Below are 22,789 nucleotides of genomic sequence, written 5' to 3' on the forward strand. Positions count from 1 at the left end.
CTTATCTTTCTCGATTTCTCATTAGATCCTTCAGATGTTCCTTCATTTATCATGAAATCATCATCAGATCCTCTAGATGTTCCTCCTTTCCTCATCAGATCCTTTAGGTTCACGAGATCGTCATCTGAAATCTAAAACCTTAAAAAAAAGCTAAAAAGCAGTTATATATGTCTAATTAAAAATCAAAATTGGTTAACATATTACCTTGTTGTTCAGAAGACTACATGTTACCTATCTTTCTCGATTCCTCATTAGATCCTTGAGATGTTCCTTCATTCTTCATGAAATAATCATTAAATCCTCCATGTGTTCCTCTATTCCTCATCAGATCCGCCAGGTTCACGAGGTCGTCATCTGAAATCTAAAACCTTAAAAAGAAAACTAAAAAGCAGTTATATATGTCTAATTAAAAATTAAAATTAGTTAAAATATTACCTTGTTGTTCAGAAGACTATATGTTACTTATCTTTCTCAATTTCTTATTAGATCCTCCAGATGTTCATTCATTCTTCATGAACTCATCATCAGATCCTCTAGATGTTCCTCCTTTCCTCATCAGATCCTCCAGGTTCACGAGATCGTCATCTGAAATCTAAAACCTTAAAAAGAAAGCTAAGAAGCAGTTATATATGTCTAATTAAAAATTAAAATTAGTTAAAATATTACCTTGTTGTTCAGAAGACTACATGTTACTTATCTTTCTCGATTTCTCATTAGATCCTCCAGATGTTCCTTCATTCTTCATGAAATCATCATTAAATCCTCCATGTGTTCCTCTATTCTTCATCAGATCCGCCAGGTTCACGAGGTCGTCATCTGAAATCTAAAACTTTAAAAAGAAAACTAAAAAGCAGTTATATATGTCTAATTAAAAATTAAAATTGGTTAAAATATTACTTTGTTGTTCAGAAGACTACATGTTACCTATCTTTCTCGATTCCTCATTAGCTCCTCCAGAAGTTCATTAATCTTCATGAAATCACCTTCAGATCCACCAGATGTTCCTCTATTCCTCATCAGATCCTCCAGGTTCACGAGATCGTCATCTGAAATCTGAAACCTTAAAAAAAAGCTAAAAAGAAGTTATGTATGTTTAATTAAAAATTAAAATTGGTTAACATATTACCTTGTTGTTCAGAAGACTACATGTTACTTATCTTTCTCGATTTCTCATTAGATCCTCCAGATGTTCCTTCATTTTTCATGAACTCATCATCAGATCCTCTAGATGTTCCTTCTTTCCTCATCAGATCCTCTAGGTTCACGAGATCGTCATCTGAAATCTAAAACCTTAAAAAGAAAGCTAAAAAGCAGTTATATATGTCTAATTAAAAATCAAAATTGGTTAACATATTACCTTGTTGTTCAGAAGACTACATGTTACCTATCTTTCTCGAATTCTCATTAGATCCTCGAGATGTTCCTTGATTCTTCATGAAATCATCATTAAATCCTCCATGTGTTCCTCTATTCCTTATCAGATCCGTCAGGTTCATGAGGTCGTCATCTGAAATCTAAAACCTTAAAAAGAAAGCTAAAAAGCAGTTATATATGTCTAATTAAAAATTAAAATTAGTAAAATATTACCTTGTTGTTCAGAAGACTACATGTTACTTATCATTCTCGATTCCTCATTACATCTTCCAGATGTTCCTTCATTTTTCATGAATTCATCATCAGATCCTCTAGATGTTCCTCTAATCCTCATCAGATCCTCCAGGTTCACGAGGTGCTCATCTAAAATCTAAAACCTTAAAAAGAAAGCTAAAAAGCAGTTATATATGTCTAATTAAAAATTAAAATTAGTTAAAATATTACCTTGTTGTTCAGAAGACTGCATGTTACTTATCTTTCTCGATTCCTCATTAGATCCTCCAAAAGTTTCTTCATTTTTCATGAAATTATCATCAGATCCTCCAGATGTTGTTCTTTATTCCTCATTAAATCCTTCAGCTTCACAAAATCGTCGTCTGAAACCTTAATAAAAATGCTGGAAAGCAGTTATATGTCAAAATAGAAAAAATATTAATTAATTAGTTAACATTTTACCTAGTTGGTCAAGGGACTATAGGTTACCTATTTTCTCTTTACCTCATTTTATCATCATCATCATCAGATCCCTCGGCTCCACAAATTTGTCATCTAAAACCTTAGAAAAGAAACAACTAAACCGACGCAAACTGACAACTTTACAGCCAAAGCGACGGAAGCGACGAACAACGAAATTGACGCAAACTGGCGTAACAACTGAAGCGATCGACGAAAGCGGCGAATAACGGAAGCGACGATTGCGGCGAACAACGAAAGCATCGAAAGCGGCGAACAACGAAAGCGTCGAACAACGATAGCGTCGAAAGCGGCGATCAACGGAATCGACGAACAACGAAAGCGACGCAAACTGAAGCGACGAACAAAGCAATGTGTTGCAACACGCGCACGAATTCAATTTAAAGCAAGACTGACGACCCACCCAATCCAACTAGGCTGATCTTAGTCTTAGGTCATTTTTAGTATAATATCTGTAATCAATAATATCTTAAAACTTTACAAGTTGGACCATAGCCTTTAAAGCTAGGGTGTAGGCCTTAGGTTATGAGGGAAACATGTAAAAGTTGTACAATGATAAATAAATTTATTATCTATTTAATATATATATTTTTCGAAAAACAAGTATCTTACCGGGATTCTTAAAAAATCACCTTTTTGGTCTTTTCCTCACAGCTCATCGAGGCCCAAATTTACAACTACCTGAGGCCCACATCACACTCTTCAATTTCTCTTTAAATCACCGTAGAATCGCCTAATTAGTACCTATTTCTCGTCAGATCATCATCATCAGACACTCCCTTTCTGCGAGATCGTCATCTACAACTGTAAATATAAACTGGCGGCAGTTAAAATGTCTAGTTAGGTATTATTTAGTGATACGCTTTCAAATAGTGTTGTTTAATAAATACGCGGACTGTTAAACGCAATACGCCAAACATTAAAACAACGAATGTATCGATACGCGCACGATCCTACCCCTAACGCACTGCATAACCAATTAAACAACACCATATACACTAAAAAAATAACTACTAAAAATTATAAAATAATTCACTTAACTCGATTTGTTAAAGAAAAAGATGGCTTCGTCCTAAAGACGCTTTCGACATGGCTTAAACTCTCAACTTAGCTAAAACATAAAACAAACATCCTGAACATATCTAACTTAAACTTAATGGCGGACAAGCCGATCCAAGAAGTCAAGTTGTGACGTCAGATGTATTCATCCGCAACGCATTATGCTAAAGGCGTATAAAGAAATAGTTTCTTAACTAATCAAATTATAAAAAAACTAACAACGTCGTTATCTTACGAAACAATTTAAAATAGAAAACTTAGAAAAATTAATTTTAAATATTTAATTAAATATTAGCTTTATAAACTTACTATTAAACTTTATACCACATGTTTTAACACAAAACCTAAAAGCGCTTTTTTTAAATTCTGCGCTTCGCTAACTTCGGCGCTGATTGCCTGAAACGAATTATGCTTTTCTTCGGTAACATTTCAATTTTTTTTTACCACGACCTTACTAGTTGGGATTATTTTTGTTGTAATAATTATTATGCTTCGAAATCTTAGATTTCAAAACGTGTTGTTATTGTGAATATTTTTATTATTATGTTTTAAATTATAAAACATAATAAATAGTTTTATATTATAAACGTAACAGTTTTATATTATAATATTAATTATTTAAAAAGGATTTTTTTTTTAAAAACATTTAAAATAATTTTGTTTTGAAATTTTTTTAGTACAATCATTTAATATGATTTTAGTTTTATAACTAAATACGTAATATTTGATTTATTGATTTAGTTAATATTTATAATTAAGTAATGTTTATGTGTAACTTTCTTTATTAATAGTTTTTAAAAAAAAATAAAATAATTTCGAACCATATTTTATTTAATAAATAAATCTAGTTATTTTTATTCTTACTAATCCGAATTTTGAAATCGAATAACTTTTGATTAAGTGTATATAAATTTTTAAAATTTTATGATGTTGTTTATTATCACATTGTGTTTCAATCCTTCTATTTTGATAATTTAAATATTAGTAATTAATAGGTGTTTGTTTACTGGGTTTTCAAATTTTGGTCAGTTATATATCACAATGTTAATAACTCGAAAATGGATTAAAAATTTAATTTTTGTTTGTTTATTATATTTAAATTCTTGTTTGTTTATTAAAAATAAAAGTTTGATATTAGGCATTTAAAATTTAATACAATGTATTTTATAATATTTGTAATTAAAATACATGTTTAAAAAATAATTTTTGGTTGTTTATTTTATTTAAATGCTTGTTTATTTATTAAAAATCAAAAATCAATTTTAGGAATTGAAAATTTAGTATAATGTATATCCTGATATTAACAACATAAAACTAGGTTGAAAAATTAATTTTATTTGTATAATATATTTTAATGCTTGTTTGTTTATTAAAAATCAAAGATATGTAATACTCTTAGTTAAGGTGTATGCATATTTTTTTTATTTATAAAAAATTATGCTAAACATAATCAAATAATTTCGAACCATATTTTATTTATCAAATAAATCTAGTATATCATTGGGTTTATTATATATCATTGGGTTCGAATTCCTTTGATTATTTTTAAAATAAATTTTTATACATAAATGAAGACAAGCAAAATATTTATATATAAATAAAGACACACACAACATTAATTAATTCCGATTTTAACTAAGTTGATAAATCAAATATTAAATTTTTAATTATACTAAACATGAGTTTCGTTTTATACCATATTCCTTATTATAACTTAGAAACAAATTTACAACAAAGTCAGTTTTAAGAGGGTAACGAAAAATGCTGATAAAATATCGTTTTATTTTTTAAGGGAAAATGTGTATTCGGTAATACAACAAAATTCCATATTTCAATGGGAAAATATTTTATTTAATTTACAAAAGCCCTATTTTTCAAATAAAATTACACAGTTTTTTTAATTTTTAAAGAATTATTTTTCGCATGTCACCGCAATTATTAAATACCAGAAAAATAGTGTGCTTATTATTTCTTTTTAATATTTAATCTTTTATTAACTAAAGAAAACTGATTGCTTAGTGTATTTACCTTAGATAAGTTCATTACACAACATGTTTAAACCAGTTGGTGCTACACACTCGACAAGAAACCGCGGCTTGAAATAATAGCACCGCAAAAAAAAGTCAATTGATAAAACTATTGACCGACATATAACCTTGAAGTCTATTTTCATAACAATGTTGTGTTTCGTGCCAAAATAGTAAGCTGTAAAGTTGTGGAAAAATTAGACACTGTCACGTGTTTATTTGTGCGACAATAGCTGATAACTCAGACTAGAGCGACTCTGTTTGTAGAATGACAATCAAGCTATTGTCTTGTTTGTGTATGACAGGAGCCTTATAGCAATGAACACATTCCCCTACAATTTAGCCTATTGTTTTCACTTTTTCTCTTTCCATTGTGTATTTAGCTCTCTTATTCAAGTGCCTCGTTAACCGGGCCGAGCTAAAAAGAGAATTCAATCTGTTTATAACGAGGCCTTTTATTTAACGAGCTCCGCTTGTGGGCTAGTAAGAGCTCTGTTGCTAGGCAGCGCGAGTCCATGGCAACGTGGTCTGTAAGCGAGGCGCGTCTGTGTAAGTGCTTTTACATTATTTCGCGCTAAACGCCGGCGTTGTTATTAGTTCTTATCAGCAAGTTATTAAGCACTTATTAAAATGGAGGATACTGAGCGAAAAAAGACTATGATTGCTGCCAGAGAACGAGGTTTGCAAATTACGTATTACAATGTGTTTAAAAGCATGTCAATTAGATAATAGCGTAATGCTTTACGTGTTATATTAAATCGTTTTAGTTATATTTCTATAGCCGCTCGAACTTACAGTTTAGGTTTAATTTACTTGCGTATACAGTATCATTTGTACATAAATATCAAAATGTAGACATTTTCATTTGTTGTTGCAAGTAACTTATAAACTAAAACCTATTTTCCTTTTAGGACCAGGTCCTGGGCGTTATGGCCTTCCAAGTACGGTGGGATTTAAAAGCCATGATTTCACTAAACACATGAAGCCCTCCTACACATTTGGACAAAGGCTGGATAACTCAAGTAAGCCTTAGTTATAAAGCATTGCTTTAATAAAAATAAGATTATAGGCTTTCATACGGAAAGTGATAGTCTATGTGGCCATTATGTTTTCGCAATATCCAACTGGAATAAATAAAATGCCCGATTAGTTCGTTAAGTTATTAACCAAGAATGTTTACACAGCTATTAAAAACTAAAATATTTTATTAGGGTACACGTATAGGACAGCCATAAAGTTAGTTTTATGTAAATAATAAATTACTTTTGTATTTTTTGTCCCTTTATTATGTTATGTAATAACCGGACCTCTATTATTTTATTTTTAATAAAGCATTTTAATAATACAAAAATATTAACAACGCATTGTGCTCTTAACAATACCATACAACGTTGTTATAAATAAACTCTATTATCAAAAAACAACATACAGAAAAATTTATTTTTCTTCGTAACCCAGCTAATATTTCATATTGCGTGATCACATAATACAATATCACGTTTATTTTACTTACATTTGCTTATTCCTACCTTCTATGTTATATTTATCGCATATGCGTTACCTTGGCCTTACTATATAGTGTTTATTACTTTAAGTTACTGATACAGTGCTGTTTTTTGTTGCCATAAAACTTTGTAAATTAGAGTTTTTACTAAAATTTCAATATATTAGTAGCCCCACTAAAACTTTGAATTAAATTTTTTGTTTAGTGTTTAGCAAGGATGTGAGCCCGGGACCCAAATACTGCGTAGACCCTAGATTTACCCGAGTTGGGTGCGAGGGGGAGCCAAAGTACTCTATGTTGGCAAGACAACCAGACCCGAGTAAGTAGTTAATAGAATACAATGAACATTTTAAGTAGAATGCTTATAGTAAAAAAATAGTTTACTATATGAACCCATACGGTAATTAGATTAAACATAGATTAGTTGATGTAGTTTTCAATCTAACTTTCGTATTTGTTTCATGATTTTCATCATACCCAATCTCATTTTTACCCCATCGTCATTCAATTGTGACGCAATAGACTTATTTCGACCCCCTGGCCCCGGGACCTATAACAACCACCAGGTGCACCCACAGGGTGAACGGCATGCCCCAAAATACTCCATGGCGGCTAGAACCCGTTTCCGAAAACGCGACGCGAACCCAGCAGCAAACGCCTACACCTTACCGCAGCTTGTAGGACCCAAGATAATTAACAAAAAAGCCTACCCTTCCTACTCGATGACAGCTCGCTCTAAGATCAATGGTTTCGACGAGGATCTTGCGCGCACTCCTGGCCCGGCAAAATACAACCCTACCGTGCCCAACCAGTACCGGAACAAGCAGCCTCTTTATTCGATGCTAGGACGCAACGTAATGCCCGGTGACAACACCCGGAAGCCAGGACCCGGCGCCCACTCGCCCGAGAAGGTTTACATCAATAAGAGAAAGGCGCCTGTCGTTTCCATGGGAATACGTCACTCCGAGTTCGTTTGTCCTCTTATTATCGACGTCACAGATTAAACACGTCATCAAGCAAGCAATGTCTATCGAAACTTATATATTTACTACATAGGAAAAAAATAGCCATTGTCACAAATTCGTCCATGATCCATTTAAAACTGCAGACTCTTGTTATGTTTGAAAACCATTCTTTTGCGCTATAATGAGATTAACTTAAGCACTGTAGAATTCCTGTAGAAAATTTGCTTTTTAACAACCTCTCCTGTAAAAATTTAACTGTATAAATTATTTTGCATTGCAACTATTACTTTTAACATGATACCTAAAATTTTTGATTATATATAAATCTTTGTATTTCTGTTTAAATGTAGATAAATTACATGATAGTAGTTTGACATGTAATTTATACTGGTTAGTGTATATTCATCGTAGAAACTAGAGACCATTTGATTACTTAGTAATGTAGTTTTATAGAAATTAAAACTCAAATCAGGTTTAGAAAAATATGCTTCTAGATTTTTATAAATAGCATATATAAAACTTAAAACATGTTATTTAAAACATCAAAAAAACTAGCTATAGTTTGGGCAATTGATTTTTTGTTAGGAAATTTTGTATCGTAAATTTTAAAAACAATTTAAAAAAAATAAGCGCATACTTAAATATGTTCCTAATTTATTTAAACCCTTAAACAATTTTCCCTTTATTATCCGATTATATTTACACTATTTATTGTTTGCTTAAAGGCGCTAGATCAAAATAAACATGTACATCTTATCAGTACATTAGTGTAAGCCATTTTAATTCTAAGTTAATATTTAATTTTAACATATACAAATTGTGTAACACAACAGCACTGATGACACGTTTCTAAATTAAGTAAGTAATGATGTTAATCTTCAAATACAGTTGCTTTCTAGTAGTTTCTTAGCATACAGCATATATATGTAATCTTCTGATTACAAATCAATTAACATGCAGTTAAATTAAAGGGTTTTATTTTTAGATCTGTTTAAGACACCTGGACCCGGTACCTACCGGTCCGAAATGGTGCACCCGCCAAATGAGCGACGGGCTCCCAAGTATTCTTTATCAGCCAGGACCCGGGCCCGGAGACTGGACCCGAACCCGGCACCAAACGCGTACAAGCTGCCATCAGCAATTGGTTCCCGAGTCCCCAACAAAAAAGCCAGTCCCTGTTACACCCTAAGCGGTCGCACTACCGGGCGCGGGTTTTCTGACGACCTGGCACGCACGCCCGGACCCGCCGGGTACCGACCGATTAGTACCGGTCTCTACAAGCGTAGCGCACCTTTATATTCGCTAGGTGCAAGGTGCTACATGCCAGGTGACAACACCAGAAAGCCAGGTCCTGGAGCCCATAGTCCACTCTATGGTAGTCTCTACAGAGGAAAGTCTTTTTCAATGGGCATACGTCACTCCGATTATATCACACCGCTTATCATTGACGTAGGCTGGGATTAAGACAACGTCACCAAAATTATTATTTTTAGAAAAAAAAAATTTCATGTGTACAGTGTTTTCCTGCATTTAACTTGCTTATAGTTACATTTTTGAACTTTTTTAAATTTTTTCTCTCTTACTTTTATGTGAGATAGGCCTAATAGAATTTCACATAACATTGGATTTAGAGACTTTAGTCAAGGCAGAATTTTTTTTGAGTGTTATATGTTGTTTTAATGTGTGTGTAGGTTAGTTGTGTGATTGATAGCCATTTCTTTTTTTTGAGATTTTGTTTTGCTTGTAAATACGAAATAAAAGCGCTTTTAAAATAAACTTTATCTTTTTTTAGTAAACTTTTAAAACAAAAAACTAAATAAATATAATTTTATTTCAATATAAAAATAGAACCACGATAACAGAATTGCATTTTTAAACCTGATACATGACGTCATTACTGTGACGTCATCGCACTGTGAACGGATACCGTTCGGATTTGTTATCAGACATGACGTCATTACATCTGTTTTCTTTTGACTCTCTTTCCGAGAGACTCCCACTAGTGGGCAGAATTTCTTCGGTTTCGGAGACCACGCCCACATTAAAATTTACCTGAACCTGATTGGCCCATGCACTTTCTCGTCCGTGATTGGTCAATCCGTAGCGCTCGTCGTAGGTCGTCGAATTCGCGTTTGCCACGTGACCGATGTCGTCATTACTTTCGACAAACGGCATCGACGCAGAACGAACTAAAAATTGCGACATCTGGTGACCAGAAGAATTATTTTGCGCCGGATTCGAGACCGCCGCGTTTTCCATCGCTTTTTGGTTCATGACCACAGGCTCCCCAAAAACCATCGGCGGGCCTCGAGAGAAAGTTTTCCCGCGGGGCTTCATCCCCTCGACCCTGTGCACCTGGGTGGGATACCTCATATGCGCTGTCATGACGTCACTGTACTCCATATTCGGTGGCAGGAGAAGTTCGGACGCAACTGGGTGACGAGCCCTGTCGTCGTGGTTGTGATTCGAATCAGGGGAATTGAGGTCGCGGTCGGGAAACCCCTGGCCGGGTCGGGGTACGCAAGTGACGTAAGAGGGTCGTTGAACCCATGTTGTTTTTTTGGCAATTTTAAACGACAAGTTTTTAATAGGAACGACAACGGAGCGAGGGTTGAATTTATTATTTTCCTCATTTTCGTTCTCGTGCACCGATACTATTTCTACCTCGTCTGCGTTCTTCGATTCGTCATTGCTAGTGACGTCATCGTCATTGATGACGCCATTTTGGTAGCTGGACTGGCTGCTCGAGGGCTCTGAAGATGAGGCAGATAGCTCGGCAAGCGAACCAAGCCGCCGCTGGTTCGAAAGACGACCAGCTGTAAAAACACCATACCATGATGTCATTAAACAATTTTAACTTTAATGACGTCATAAATAACACCAAAACGTGAATTGTACGCGCCAATTATATAATTTTTTATTTTTAATTATATTTTTTATGATTTTTTTACCTGGTGCTTGCACCCTGTATGGTATAACGCCATCCATTTCCAATGTCTTACGTTGTGTGACGTCGTTACCATTTTGTTTATGGTTCTGGGAGGGTGGGGAGAAACGCATGGTCAGCAGAGGTCTCCTGTCTTTACTGGGCGACTGTCCACGATAAGGGTTGTACAGCATATAATGAACTCTGCATAAAAATATATTTCTTTGTTGTTATTAGAAATGAGGTTTATTAATATTAACCAATTTTAATGGAAATATTAATAAGAATAAATGTTATTTAATTTGAAAGTGGCATAATCTGGTATTTAGTTTAAAGAAAAACTTAAAAATATAATTTAGTTTTCATTAGGACTTATTTTTACATAATTACTTAAAAAAAATTATTTTAAATTTGAATAAATTAGATTTTAAATATAAATATATGTTAAATTACCTTCTCGGTTGACTTCCAACTTTATATCTTATCCCACAAATATTCGAATAACCTTCTGACTCTCCGCTCACCTGTGTTCAATATATCAGGTTTAGGTATTAATTAAAATTTAAAATTATTCTTATTTTTAAAAATAAAATTTATTTTAAAATATTGACCGGTATATTTGGTCCGTCTTGAATCCCTGATAAGAGAAGTTGCTCTCTTAACTCCTCCTCTTGCTGCCTACGATCCTCCTCTGCAACTTTTAATTCCGCCAATCTAGTGACGTTATTTAAATATTTCTTTAGCACACAATATTTCTTTTTAATTAGGAAAATTAGAAATAAATTTTCGCAAGACAGTTAATAAAGATTTGCTGATAAAAAGAAGAGAAAATACTTCAAAAAATATTTACAAAATTTATTAAAAAGTATTTACCTTCTCGCTGCTCTCTGTTTAATTCTTTCCTGGGCAAAAATGGGGATTCCCCCGTTACTTCGATTTGCATATTTGTTCACGAAGCCAGGATAGTTGGTCTGAAATAAAATAAAACAATAAAAATTAAAAACACAACAATTTTCTACTTACAATTTTCAACATTTAAAAAACGTTTTAACCTTGACATTCTTCGCGGCAATCTCTTTGTTGTTTTCTTCAGACGTCATTCTGTTGCTATGGTGACTTGGCTGAATATTCGAAGGAGCGGAAATTGACTTTCCGAACTTTTGTTGCCTTTTCTTTTTTTTCTTTTTTCTCCCGGATCCTTCCTGGGAGCCGCGAAGTTTGCTCTTTGATCCGCGGATGTCGACTGGCTCTTCGGGATCAGTGTCACTATTACTCTCAGAGCTTGTTCTAAAAAAGAAGATATGAATCGTAAAAAAATAAAAACTATAAAAAAAGTAAAATTAAATTAATAAATTACTTACTCGGACTCAAGTTGTGCTTCTCGGACGTTCAACTGCTGCAACATTCTTAAACAATTCTCATCCAAATCCGGAATTTTTTCCGCGTTTTCCGCCTGATCCGCAATTGGTCCGTAATTTATAGAAGTTTCCTCTAAAATGACGTCATCACCAGTTTCATTGACGTCACCGTTTTCGTCAGTTTTAATTTCTTCAATGCCTGAGGTATTTTTGACTGACATTTGTTCGGTTTTGATGTTGTTTGTTGTAGCTTGTTTGTTGCAGGATTTTTGTTGTGTTGTTGATGTTGATGTGGCAATGTTTTGGTTAGGTGGCGCACTACTGGACGTTTCTTTAAAAAAAAGTTGGGTTTACTAGTTATGGTGCCTGGCAGTTTGAAAAATCGATCACGGCATTGAACTACGAGCCAAAGGGTTTCGGGTTCGAGCCGCACCAATGCTACACTATTCGCCCTTAAACCTGATGGTTACAAATACCCTAACACACTTCACTAGCAAACTCCTACCGCAAAAAATAATTCCTATCACTAATATAGGATAAGAAATCTTAAACCTAGGCTTTAAAATACTACCCTATTATTCTGAATATAACATTTTATTGAATTAAACAATCATACTTTTTGGAGATGATAGAGTTTCGTTATTGATCTGATTATTTGATTTCGATTTTAAACTCTGTAAGTTGACATCAGCTGGCGGAATCTTTTGCGTTGTTATCAACTACATAAAAATTATCAGAATTTATTAACGAAAATTAAGAAATACTTGGTTAGTAATTTAGATTTTATGTTAAAGAAATGACACGTTCACACACGGATTTTTGGACAACTTACCCTTCTAGCGACCTCGTGTGTCATTTCCAACACAGCACGAGATTTAGCGACAGGGTCGTCGCACACTCTCGAATATTCAAGAACACATTCGCACAACTTTCGACCCATCAGTTGAAAGTCTTTGATGTTAAAATGACGACCCTTGCTGTAAAGTGAGTTTAAAATAAAGAAAAAATAAAAATCTATTTATTAAAAAAAATTATAAAAACATAAAAGGGCCTAGGTGAGTTTTCGACCTCAAAACCCTAACTTTAGTAATAAAAACTTACTCTTTGCTGAACTGGGTGCCAGAGAACGAAGCTTCCATGGTAAAACTATTTAAAATTTTCATTTGTTTAAACATTACAACCCGACCTGTAGATTCTTTGGAACGTCGGACCGAAAACTTAGTACTATTAAAAGAGAACCTAAAAAAATAATAAATTTTAAATACTTTTAAAATATTGTCTTAATTTTGTATTAAATATTCTATGACATACGTTAAAATATTTTACACATATTTTTATTTTATAAAAAAAAATAAAAATTTTGTAAAAAAAAACACAAAATATTAAAAATCTACCTTGTAGGGGTTAGCTTATACAGTAACCATGGAAACATCCTTTCTTCTACGAAGTCACGTGCGTCGGCGAGCGGGTCACGTGGTGCTTCGGTTTTCCCGCCTTTTTCTTTAGGTATTAACGATCGACGATCACAGCCGTACATAAACACCATGTGCTTTCTACTATGACCATGTAGGTCACAATATAATATGATCTAAATTAAACAAAACATTCTAAAATGTTTTTAAATAATAACAAAAAATAAATAATTTTTTTTACACTTTTTTTATAATTATTTATCCTTGATGTGGGAAGTCGTCTTCACGACCTAAACACTGAGTAACATTCGTTACCTCGACCCAGTCTCGAGTTGCCTTTGGCAGTTTAGGGTGTTATAGAATATAATTGCTCGATAATTAAGCAGCTGATTAAATGTTGGCTTACTAGGAGTTTATACCGCCTTACTCAAGACCGCTACAGTATGAGACCCAGGACCTCATCTAGTAAAACCAAATGTTCTGGCCACTACACCACGCTGTCGGTACCCTATCAAAGTTACCAACTTTAGAATGAGTTTCATGCTTAAAAAATAGGGACTTGGAAGCAGTGGGAATCGAACCAAGGACCTCATATGGTAATGCCCAGTAGCTTTAAGTTTTTATTGTATTATTTTATTCACATCGTAAACTAATAATTAACACAAACGTTTAAAATTTAGAAGAAAAAGGAACCACTCACCGGATGGTCTTTATTGAACTGGTCAACCATTTGTTTGGTGTGCCATATGGTGGGGAATGTCCCTTGTTTTGGATGACGATAATTTCGATTAAGGTCCCGGGCTGCGAGGGAGGTTCGGTAATTTCCCACTATCACCCCGTCCGGGTTGAGCATGGGTACAATCTGTGACGTAATCGTGACGTCATTTTAGATACCAATTACATTTTTAATTTAAAGTTTTAATTCTAACCTTAAATATAAATTTTTGTCTTAGTTTAACAGCAGAGGGGTAATCCGAAGTAAGGTAATCGATAACTCCCTTCATCATCCAACTCGCTTGTGACTCCCCCGGATGAACCCGACCTGTGATTACGACCCCCTTCTTTTCCTACAATTAACACAACCTTAAAATGTCTATAATTACATAATAAAACATCAAGCGCTTAAAAGTGAAAAAAATGTTAAAATTTTAACTTTTTCATGAAACAAAATAAAAAACATGAAACAAAATAAAAAAAGGCTTACAATGCTTTTTTATGTAACTATTCAAACTAACTTATGTAATATCGACTCACCAAATGAAAATCTTTATATTTGTCTTTTTCTTTGTCCGGGAAATCGGTGATGGTGAGCAAAAAGCACGCGTTTCCAGCTGTAGTCTCGCACAAGACTTCTTTCTTGACGTGTTTCGCGACATCCGGGTCTTTCATAAGTTCGTCTAAATGTCGTCTGAGATCGGAGTAAGTGTACGGGTAGCAATGGGCCATGTAAATCGTATCTGTTTCTACACTTTCCCAGTCGAATTGAATCTGTATATAAAATGAATTAGAAACCACTAGGACTTTAAAATGATAAGATTTTAACTACTTTTATAAACTACAAATTTTTTATTGACAAACTTAAAATACCGACAATATTAGATTTAACTTTAAGTAGAACATCTGGCCCTTACGAAAAACTTTAAAGTCATAATCACCGAAGTGTTATGTTTGAAGTTAATATCATTGTACTTGACATAAATAACATAGTTTGGGCGTATAGCTAAAGCACTTATGTTTTCAAAAGTAGAGCTACATTACGTTCAAGTATTTTAAAGTCTTGTTCAAAGAACCCACTACATTCCAGAATTACTTTAAAAGTACTGAGGTTTATATAAAATTGTGTATTACTCCGACGAAGTCCTAGGTTGACTTTAACAGTTTGGGATAATATTGGCTATAACTGGTAATTGAATTACTAGCCTGCTGTTTTTTGGGGCTTAACATGAGCTTGTATTGTTTATAGCGCCTTGCTTAAGAAACATAATAAAAATCTTTAGTTATCAGGCAATTGTGAGCAAAATTACAATGTTATACAGCATCCTTACCTCATATTCTAAGCAATAATATTGTAGATCTAAAGACAAAATAGCGTTTCTGGTTGGATTCGTCCACGAACTATATTTAATATTTTCCCCACTTCTGTGCCAACCCTGCCCTTCTTCGTTCGCCAAATTCTCAGAATATACAAGCGGCTTCATACCTATAAAAAAATGTATTTGTGTTATTTTAAATTCAAAAAAAATATAAAATTGTAAAAAAGTTTTTGCTGTTTTTTACCGTAATTATACAGGCTGTCCTTCTTTAGAAAATTGATAATATTAAATTTATAAATTCGATCCCTTTTAGGTTTCTGTATTCTAAAGTAATACCACTGCGTATGTCTATTAGTGTACATGTCTGTTCGCAACACAAGCTCGTATTCAAACGCACCTCTAAAAAAACAAAAACGTAAATAATTCAACTTCAGTAAAAGTTATACGCCTGCCTTTATTTTAACAATTAAAAAAATAAATCATTTAGAAATCTTACGTTCTTCTGACTTGGCGAAGGTTGCCAGATTCGAACCTAGATTCAAAGATCAAGGACTCGTCGAAACCTTCAGGCACTGAGTGTGGTAAAGGCGACCTGGATGATCTCTCACAATCATATATCACCGGTTTTCCTAATGAAATATAGAGTATTTTTTTTTATAATATATTAATAATTTATAAACAATGTAATTTGTGCAAACTTACCCCGCCATAGTTGAGGTTTTGCAGTGGCTGCGTTATGAATATTCCCTGGTGCATTATGGGAGTTGTGCGTTGCATTGTGGGAATGATTATTGCTATGATGATGATGGTGATGATTATTTTTGTTCGAGTTCGAGTCCAAATAGCTGAGGTCGCTGCTACGAAAGTTAACTCTTTGTATAACTGGGGGACGATCGTCTTTACCTCTTAGTGATTGTTTTAAGAAGCCTGCCTGAGTTGGTTTTTGTGACGATAATTCTTGTTCGATAATGCGGGAGGCTTCGTCTAAGTTGAAAAATAAAATTAATTTAACTTATGGTTATGATAAGTTTTCTATTAAGATTTGTGCTAAGTTTAACATTTTAAATTACACGAAGTGTAAATTTAATTGTAAAATGGTGTAGTAGCCAAAACAATAAACCTAAAGGCCTAAAAAAGAATCTAACTATTGCAGGTTAATAACCAAAATCATCTCAAGTAACAAGTTATAATACTTGCAAGTAATACAGGACATTCAAATAAAACGAAAATGTAGTGAAGTATATATTGCACATAAGTTTTAAACTAGAAACTTCTATATAAATCTAATAACTATTTCTCCTTATTGTATTTTCTAAGCATATTATACGGTAAGGTAAAAAGGGCTTAATTAAATATTAATAGTCCTACTTTGACGAAACAAGGGCCCTTGACCTTCTGCCAAGTATAAAATCTTACATTTAAATCGCTGTGAAGTTTGCGGGCACCACAATTTCTCGTTCTTTTTTGGCATAGCCTCAATAAGCTTGGGCGGTTTGATAATCATACGTTTATTTTGTGGAAACTTCAGAACTCGGTAATCACGAAATGAATCACTTAAACTGGGCCAAAATCTCGACTTTGGAAACAAGTGATTGGTCGGAAAATTCTTACTGAATGGAGTATTTTTCTGACTTAAAATTTCGGGCAGCCAGCGCGAGGCTAAATTTTCTAAACTTTTTCCATTGGAATATCGTTTTTCTGAATCTAGTTTCTTTTTTGGTGGAAGCAAGGGCACACTGTGCTTTACAGCAGTTTTAGAGTGTCCATTGCTGTACGAAACATCAGATATATCTGTTACAAGGTTGCAAATAAAGTTTTGGCTTTTGTTGTGTCTCGGAATGCTAGTGGACACCCTATAACTGGGCAGACTTGGTGTTTTGTAGAAAAATGCACGAGGCTTGGGCTGAAAAACTCGCTCATTTTTGTGATACGATTTTTCACAGACCAATAAAACCATCTCGGAACTTTAATCCATTTTTGCAGTATAGCAAATTATTAACAAAATGTTCTGTTGCTTTTTATTTAAAACAATGTATTTTAAATTGAGGCTATTAGTATTAAACAACCTTAGATTTTGAAGTATTACTAAAAGCTTATAAAATTTACATTTTTCTGTTTAGTCTTAAAAATTTTAAAGTATTTAAACTGTTAACCTGTTAATAATAATAATAATATGCCTTATACTGAAATAAAAGGCTTCTGCTCTGATAACTATAGCTTAATATCTACTTTAAAACTTTAAAAATCCCAAAAACTCTCAGATAAGCTCTTAAAAAATATAATTGCTTGCTATATGAAAAGTTCGAATGGCTGATGACTAAATAAAAGCGACGCCTATCTCGATTAAAAAAGCCTCTTCAGTAGGCAAGAGAACAATTGGGTCGAAATCGAACGTGTTATGACAACTATAAGAGCTCATTTGACGCTATGCTAAGTTTTAATCAGAGATGGGCAAAAAACAAAGCAGTTATTTTCACTCGTATCTAAAATATTTCAGTAACTTATAAACGCCTAAAAAAGTTTTACTATAACTGGCCTTCTAATTATTAAACTTAATACATAGCTAGCATATTACTTTAAAGGGCCTAAGCAACTATCTAATTAACTGTGCCTCATATTTTTAGCAATTTTACATCAATTTATGGTGTTTTAACACTATTTTTTGTGCGTGAATTTAGCCTATATTCACCTATTCAATACACGAACCGTTGTAGCTATAATTGAACGACGAAAAGCAACTTTAAGGGTGCTTGATGGCCCAGTGAGGCAAACAGTCATTGTTTTTTAAGTTATGAGTTTATTGGAACAGAAGAGTAATTAAGGGATTAAGGTTCAGTGTAAAACTTTTGCGTGCAATTAACCGATTTGGTCTCAAATACAGTTGTAGGATACATGACAAAAATATTAAGGCTTTGCCTTTTTTTTAAATATATCGCGTGTTTGTTTATATATATATATATATATAAATTAGAATTACCTGTAGCATGGGCGTTTAAATTTTCCTGCTTCGGACAACTATCGGTAAATCTACAAAAAAAACGGTGAAAAAGTTGAAGTAACTAATGTTACTCTTTGTTTAATTCGTGAAGTCGACTACATTAATTTTTCAAGTTTAAATACTTACACTGGACATTGGCAAACGGGTCCATATCCCTGGGGCCAGAAAGGACCCAATCTACTGATGATTACCCCACGTTTATCAACGTACTTTCCATGACCCATGTGGGTTAATTTACCCCTTCGTGTTCGCGAGTTTAGTAAACTGTTCATACCATCTTTGGTGTAAGTCTACAAAAAAATTCAATTTAAAAACATTTCTTAAAAAAACAAACAGGTATTTTTATTCTCAAAAGGCTATTTCAAGCAAAAAAGTATTTAAATGTATTAATATAAAACTAAATCCTATGTTCTTATCGGACGATTATATTTTACCTAATTAATTATGTTTTTATAATAAATTTAATTTAAACTACCTGAAAGCATCTTCTACTAGCTCCATAATTGGGCAATGACAATCCATTATAAGCAATCACATTTGGAATTAATGGTCTAAAAATGTTGCAATTGGTAAAACAAAAAAAAATGTTCTATAAAAAAGGGGGGCTATATTTAAATAGTGTTATGTTTATTTACATCAATACATAAAAAGCTTGGTAAACATTAGCTAATGTAACAGACTATACTAAAAATATTTATTCTAAATATAACATGTAAATTACTTTTAGTTTCCACGTTAAAATGTAAAATAACATATAATTACCAATAAATAATATACATATAGCTATAAAATAACAATCTTAAATACTTTTTAAATAACTTATTTATATTATTATAATTTAATTACAACCTAACCTTAGAGTATTTCCAACACCATGTTTGTTAGGCAAGCCAAGAAAATTAAGATTAGAATCATTTGCATCCAATAAAGTAACATCCAAACCTCCTCTCATATTTGAAGAATGTTTTTGTGATCTTGCAATGTCTTCTAAACCATACATCGCTACAAAGTAAACATATAAAATTAGAAAGATTTTTACTTGAGTTGAAATACCAAGACAATAAATAATTGTTGTTTTTATTTGACAACCGGCAGTGTTGTGTAGTGGTCAAAATATCTGGCTTTACTACATAAGGTCCTGAGTTCAATTCTCCTTGCTCTTATGCTGTTGTGTCCTTAAGTAAGGTGCTATAAATGGTATAAACTCCTGCTAAACCAATGCTTAACCGACAGCCTAATTAACGAGCAATTATAATCTATATGTCCAAAACTGCAAATACAATTGCAGACTGAGTCAGGATAATTAATGGTTGTTCACGTTTAGGTTGTGAAGTCGACCTTTTCACATCAGGAATAAACAAATATGAAAAAAAACTTAACTAAATACAATTTAACAAAAAGACAACTTAGGCCTGGACAAATCAACCTAATAAAACATTGTTTATTTATTTTACTAACCCTGATTGCTACCACCTAATCATATATAACCACCATCCAACAACTTTTAATCTATAAAAAAAATCAAATAAAAACCATACCTTGCGAATGAAGTCCAGTTCTTTTAGGCAATCTTAAATTAGCGAGAGATCTTGAAACTAAATCTTTTCCATATATCGGATCTGCACCAGTTAGCACTCGATTCTGCGAAATGTAGTTGACGTCGATGTACTTAAAACTCCCTCCACCTCCTCCGGAAGATTCAACTGGGATGCGGGAGTTAGTCATGTGACCTTGGCGAAGACCGCCTCCAAAGTTAATCATCTAAAAAAAATTTAATTTCATATTTGAATAAAAGGGCATTAAAAAAATATAAAAAAAACTGTTAAAGAATTTTTATTTACCTTTTTGATAATAGAATGAACTAAAACCAAGTTCAACAAAGTATTTGCTGTAGTATAACAAAAACTTTTTTAAGAAATTCTATATTTACAAAAGTAAACATTAATTTTAATATTCTATGATGTATTCTAAGAATAGAATTGACCAAAAATGAAATTCAATTAAATGTATCAAACAATCTTTTCCAATTTAAACACATAATTCATACAATGTAACACGGCCTAGTCTTATCATAATACTTAAACAAATACATCACCTAATAGAAGACATTAACCAAATGGCCGAAATACAGATTGTGTAAAGCTAAACAAACAAATCAAATGACTAGAATAAATAAAACTTGAGATTCAGCCTTCAATGATAAATAATTAACTCTACTATGAAATGAAAATGAAAGGTTGCTAGTAGAGATTAAAGTAAATAACATAACAATTGTAATTATAATTTTTGAATATCACTATTTTAAATAAAAATTTTTTTTTTTAAAATTACGAAAAATTATAAAATACAAAAATTAAAAAAATTATAACACTTAGTTATTTATGACAAATTTTTAAAAGCCAAAAACTAAAAAAATTTTTGTTTGGTATGATGAATTAAAAGTAAGATCGGTAGCCGGTGCCTTACAAACGACCTTTGTTAAGAGATAAATGTCTTTGTTAGATAACACACAACATATGGCATAGTTGAATCTATTGCCAGATAACAATGGGTAACAAAAGGACAATGGATAAAGTTTCACAGTAGGCATGTTTTACAAGAGGAGTGTATCTGTCCATTTAAAATGTGTTTAACAATAACAAATTTCGATTCAGACCAACACCATCAATTTTATTATGTACTCGAAGAATATTAAATTTAATAACCAAACAATTTAATTAAAAAATATATGATCCTTATAAATTTCTTGTTTGGCTATTTTTAAAAGTGTATATATAAAATTGTTGGTGTTGGTGTATATATAAAATTGATGGTTTGTATTTACAACCAAATTTTATATATTATTCAAAAAATAATAAATTTACACAACTTTATAAATGAATATTTTTTAGCAAATTTAGTTAATTTATTTTTTAACGCTTACAGTAAATGTTAACAATTATTAAAAACTAGTTTCATTTATATTTTCTTTTAATTTAAAGAACAAATATTAATTTCACCAGTGTAAATATATGAAATATCCTGAAGTGTTAAACAATTAAACATTTTAAATTGGGAGTATCTAAGCCTCAAATCATAACATTAAATAATTTTTAAATATTAAAACATTCTTACATGGTAGTTTTTTGGTCTTTCAGATTTCTTTTTTTCTGTCCATTTCTTCTGATTAGTTTTAGTGACAATGGGAGCTAGAGCTTGTTGAACTTGGGTGGAAAGATCAGATTCAATTTTGGATCGTAGGCTAACCTTCCAATTTTTTTCTGTAAAAAAAATTTTAAATACGAAAATTTTGTAAAAATTTTAAAAATGCCTAAAAAAATATTTATTTCATTTGTAAATGTAAAATTTGATTTTTACACAACAACTACTAAAACCACAAAACACAAAAAAAAATTGTTAAAATAAGAACACAAAATACTAGCACAAATTAAGTTAAAATAAAACAAAAAGAATGCCTAAAATAAATAACATTTTAATAATTTTAAAATATATTTTTTTAAATTTATTTCAACCCACCGACCATGTCCAACACAGCAAACCCATTTTGTTCTTTAGGTTCTTTGTATCTCGGAGATTGCCAACTTTGCTCATGTTTAAAGCTAGGTGGCGACCTAGAGCGCAGACTAATTGTTTCCAAATTTAAATCGTTACAAGCCATCGGACTTGTTCCTAATTTAATGTTATGATGGTTAGAGTTAGTATACCGATAATAATTTTAAAATTATTATCAACTAATTTTATTTCAATATTTAATGCATAATTGAAATAAAAAAAAATTAAACTAAAAACCCAAAACTTAATTTTTTATTAATAATTTTTTCATTGGATACCCAATAAAAAAATTTCTTTATTCATTTTGAAAAATGTAAATATATATACAAGAAAATGAAAAAAATTTTGAATAATTTTTTTACCTCTTTCAGATTTGGTGTCGTTGCAAAATGAGATAATATCAGCAAAACTTGCTTTAGTTTTTGTTTCAATTCCACGCATGGTTTAACATTTTTAAATTTTTCATCATAACCCAATTTTTTTCTAACTAAAACAATAATAAAATAATTAGAATAAAAATTAAATATAAATAATTGAAACTTATAAATAATAACTAATTAACATAAAAAATACCTACTTTTAATTAGTTTGTTTAACTTACAAAATACACATAAAATTAACAAAAAAAACTACTTACTTTTTTATAAATTTAATTACTATATCCAAATATCTTTTAAGCTATTTTATCTAATGATTTTCTGTTTATAAATAGCTTATTTCAAATATAATAATTAAAATTAAAAGTGATTCTAAAAAAACATGAAAATATCCACACAATTAATTTTTTAAGCTTAACATTTAACTTAATATTTAGAAAATATACTTTTCTATACAACGCACTTGTAGCTGTGCGAAAAAAATCAACAACTTTGTTTCGCTCTCTTATTT

General features: G+C 32.0%; 2 protein-coding genes across 4 annotated transcripts; one reads left to right on the top strand and one right to left on the bottom strand.

Moving 5' to 3' along the window:
- Positions 1–5,691: 5,691 nt before the first annotated feature.
- LOC145753028 (ciliary microtubule associated protein 1A-like) lies at positions 5,692–9,387 on the top strand. 2 transcript variants are annotated; one of them, XM_082569413.1, is made up of 4 exons: positions 5,692–5,832; positions 6,065–6,175; positions 6,863–6,976; positions 8,608–9,387. In XM_082569413.1, the coding sequence occupies exons 1-4, from the start codon at positions 5,784–5,786 to the stop codon at positions 9,084–9,086; spliced, it is 753 nt and encodes a 250-aa protein (XP_082425539.1). In that variant the 5' UTR covers positions 5,692–5,783; the 3' UTR covers positions 9,087–9,387. The 2 variants fall into 2 exon arrangements, with proteins under 2 accessions (XP_082425539.1, XP_082425538.1); XM_082569412.1 differs by lacking the exon at positions 8,608–9,387 and adding an exon at positions 7,180–7,990.
- Positions 9,388–9,441: 54 nt separating this feature from the next.
- LOC145753026 (uncharacterized) lies at positions 9,442–22,649 on the bottom strand. Of its 2 annotated transcripts, XM_082569408.1 has the most exons (27): positions 22,539–22,649; positions 22,264–22,388; positions 21,866–22,018; positions 21,464–21,609; positions 19,888–20,110; positions 19,204–19,351; positions 18,825–18,900; positions 18,476–18,639; positions 18,329–18,378; positions 16,054–16,335; positions 15,848–15,980; positions 15,596–15,750; positions 15,364–15,518; positions 14,573–14,806; positions 14,248–14,385; positions 14,019–14,180; positions 13,301–13,494; positions 13,008–13,145; positions 12,739–12,883; positions 12,523–12,625; positions 11,910–12,237; positions 11,601–11,835; positions 11,422–11,519; positions 11,160–11,262; positions 11,002–11,072; positions 10,574–10,752; positions 9,442–10,438 (listed from the first exon to the last, which is right to left on the bottom strand). In XM_082569408.1, the coding sequence occupies exons 2-27, from the start codon at positions 22,340–22,342 to the stop codon at positions 9,528–9,530; spliced, it is 4,803 nt and encodes a 1,600-aa protein (XP_082425534.1). In that variant the 5' UTR covers positions 22,343–22,388; positions 22,539–22,649; the 3' UTR covers positions 9,442–9,527. The 2 variants fall into 2 exon arrangements, with proteins under 2 accessions (XP_082425534.1, XP_082425535.1); XM_082569409.1 differs by lacking the exons at positions 18,329–18,378; positions 18,476–18,639; positions 18,825–18,900; ... (4 more) ...; positions 22,264–22,388; positions 22,539–22,649 and adding an exon at positions 16,768–17,422.
- Between the last annotated feature and the right edge of the window lie 140 nt (positions 22,650–22,789).

This window comes from Corella eumyota, chromosome 5 (genome assembly GCF_963082875.1).
Source record: "Corella eumyota chromosome 5, kaCorEumy4.1, whole genome shotgun sequence".
Classification (NCBI taxonomy): Eukaryota; Metazoa; Chordata; class Ascidiacea; order Phlebobranchia; family Corellidae; genus Corella; species Corella eumyota.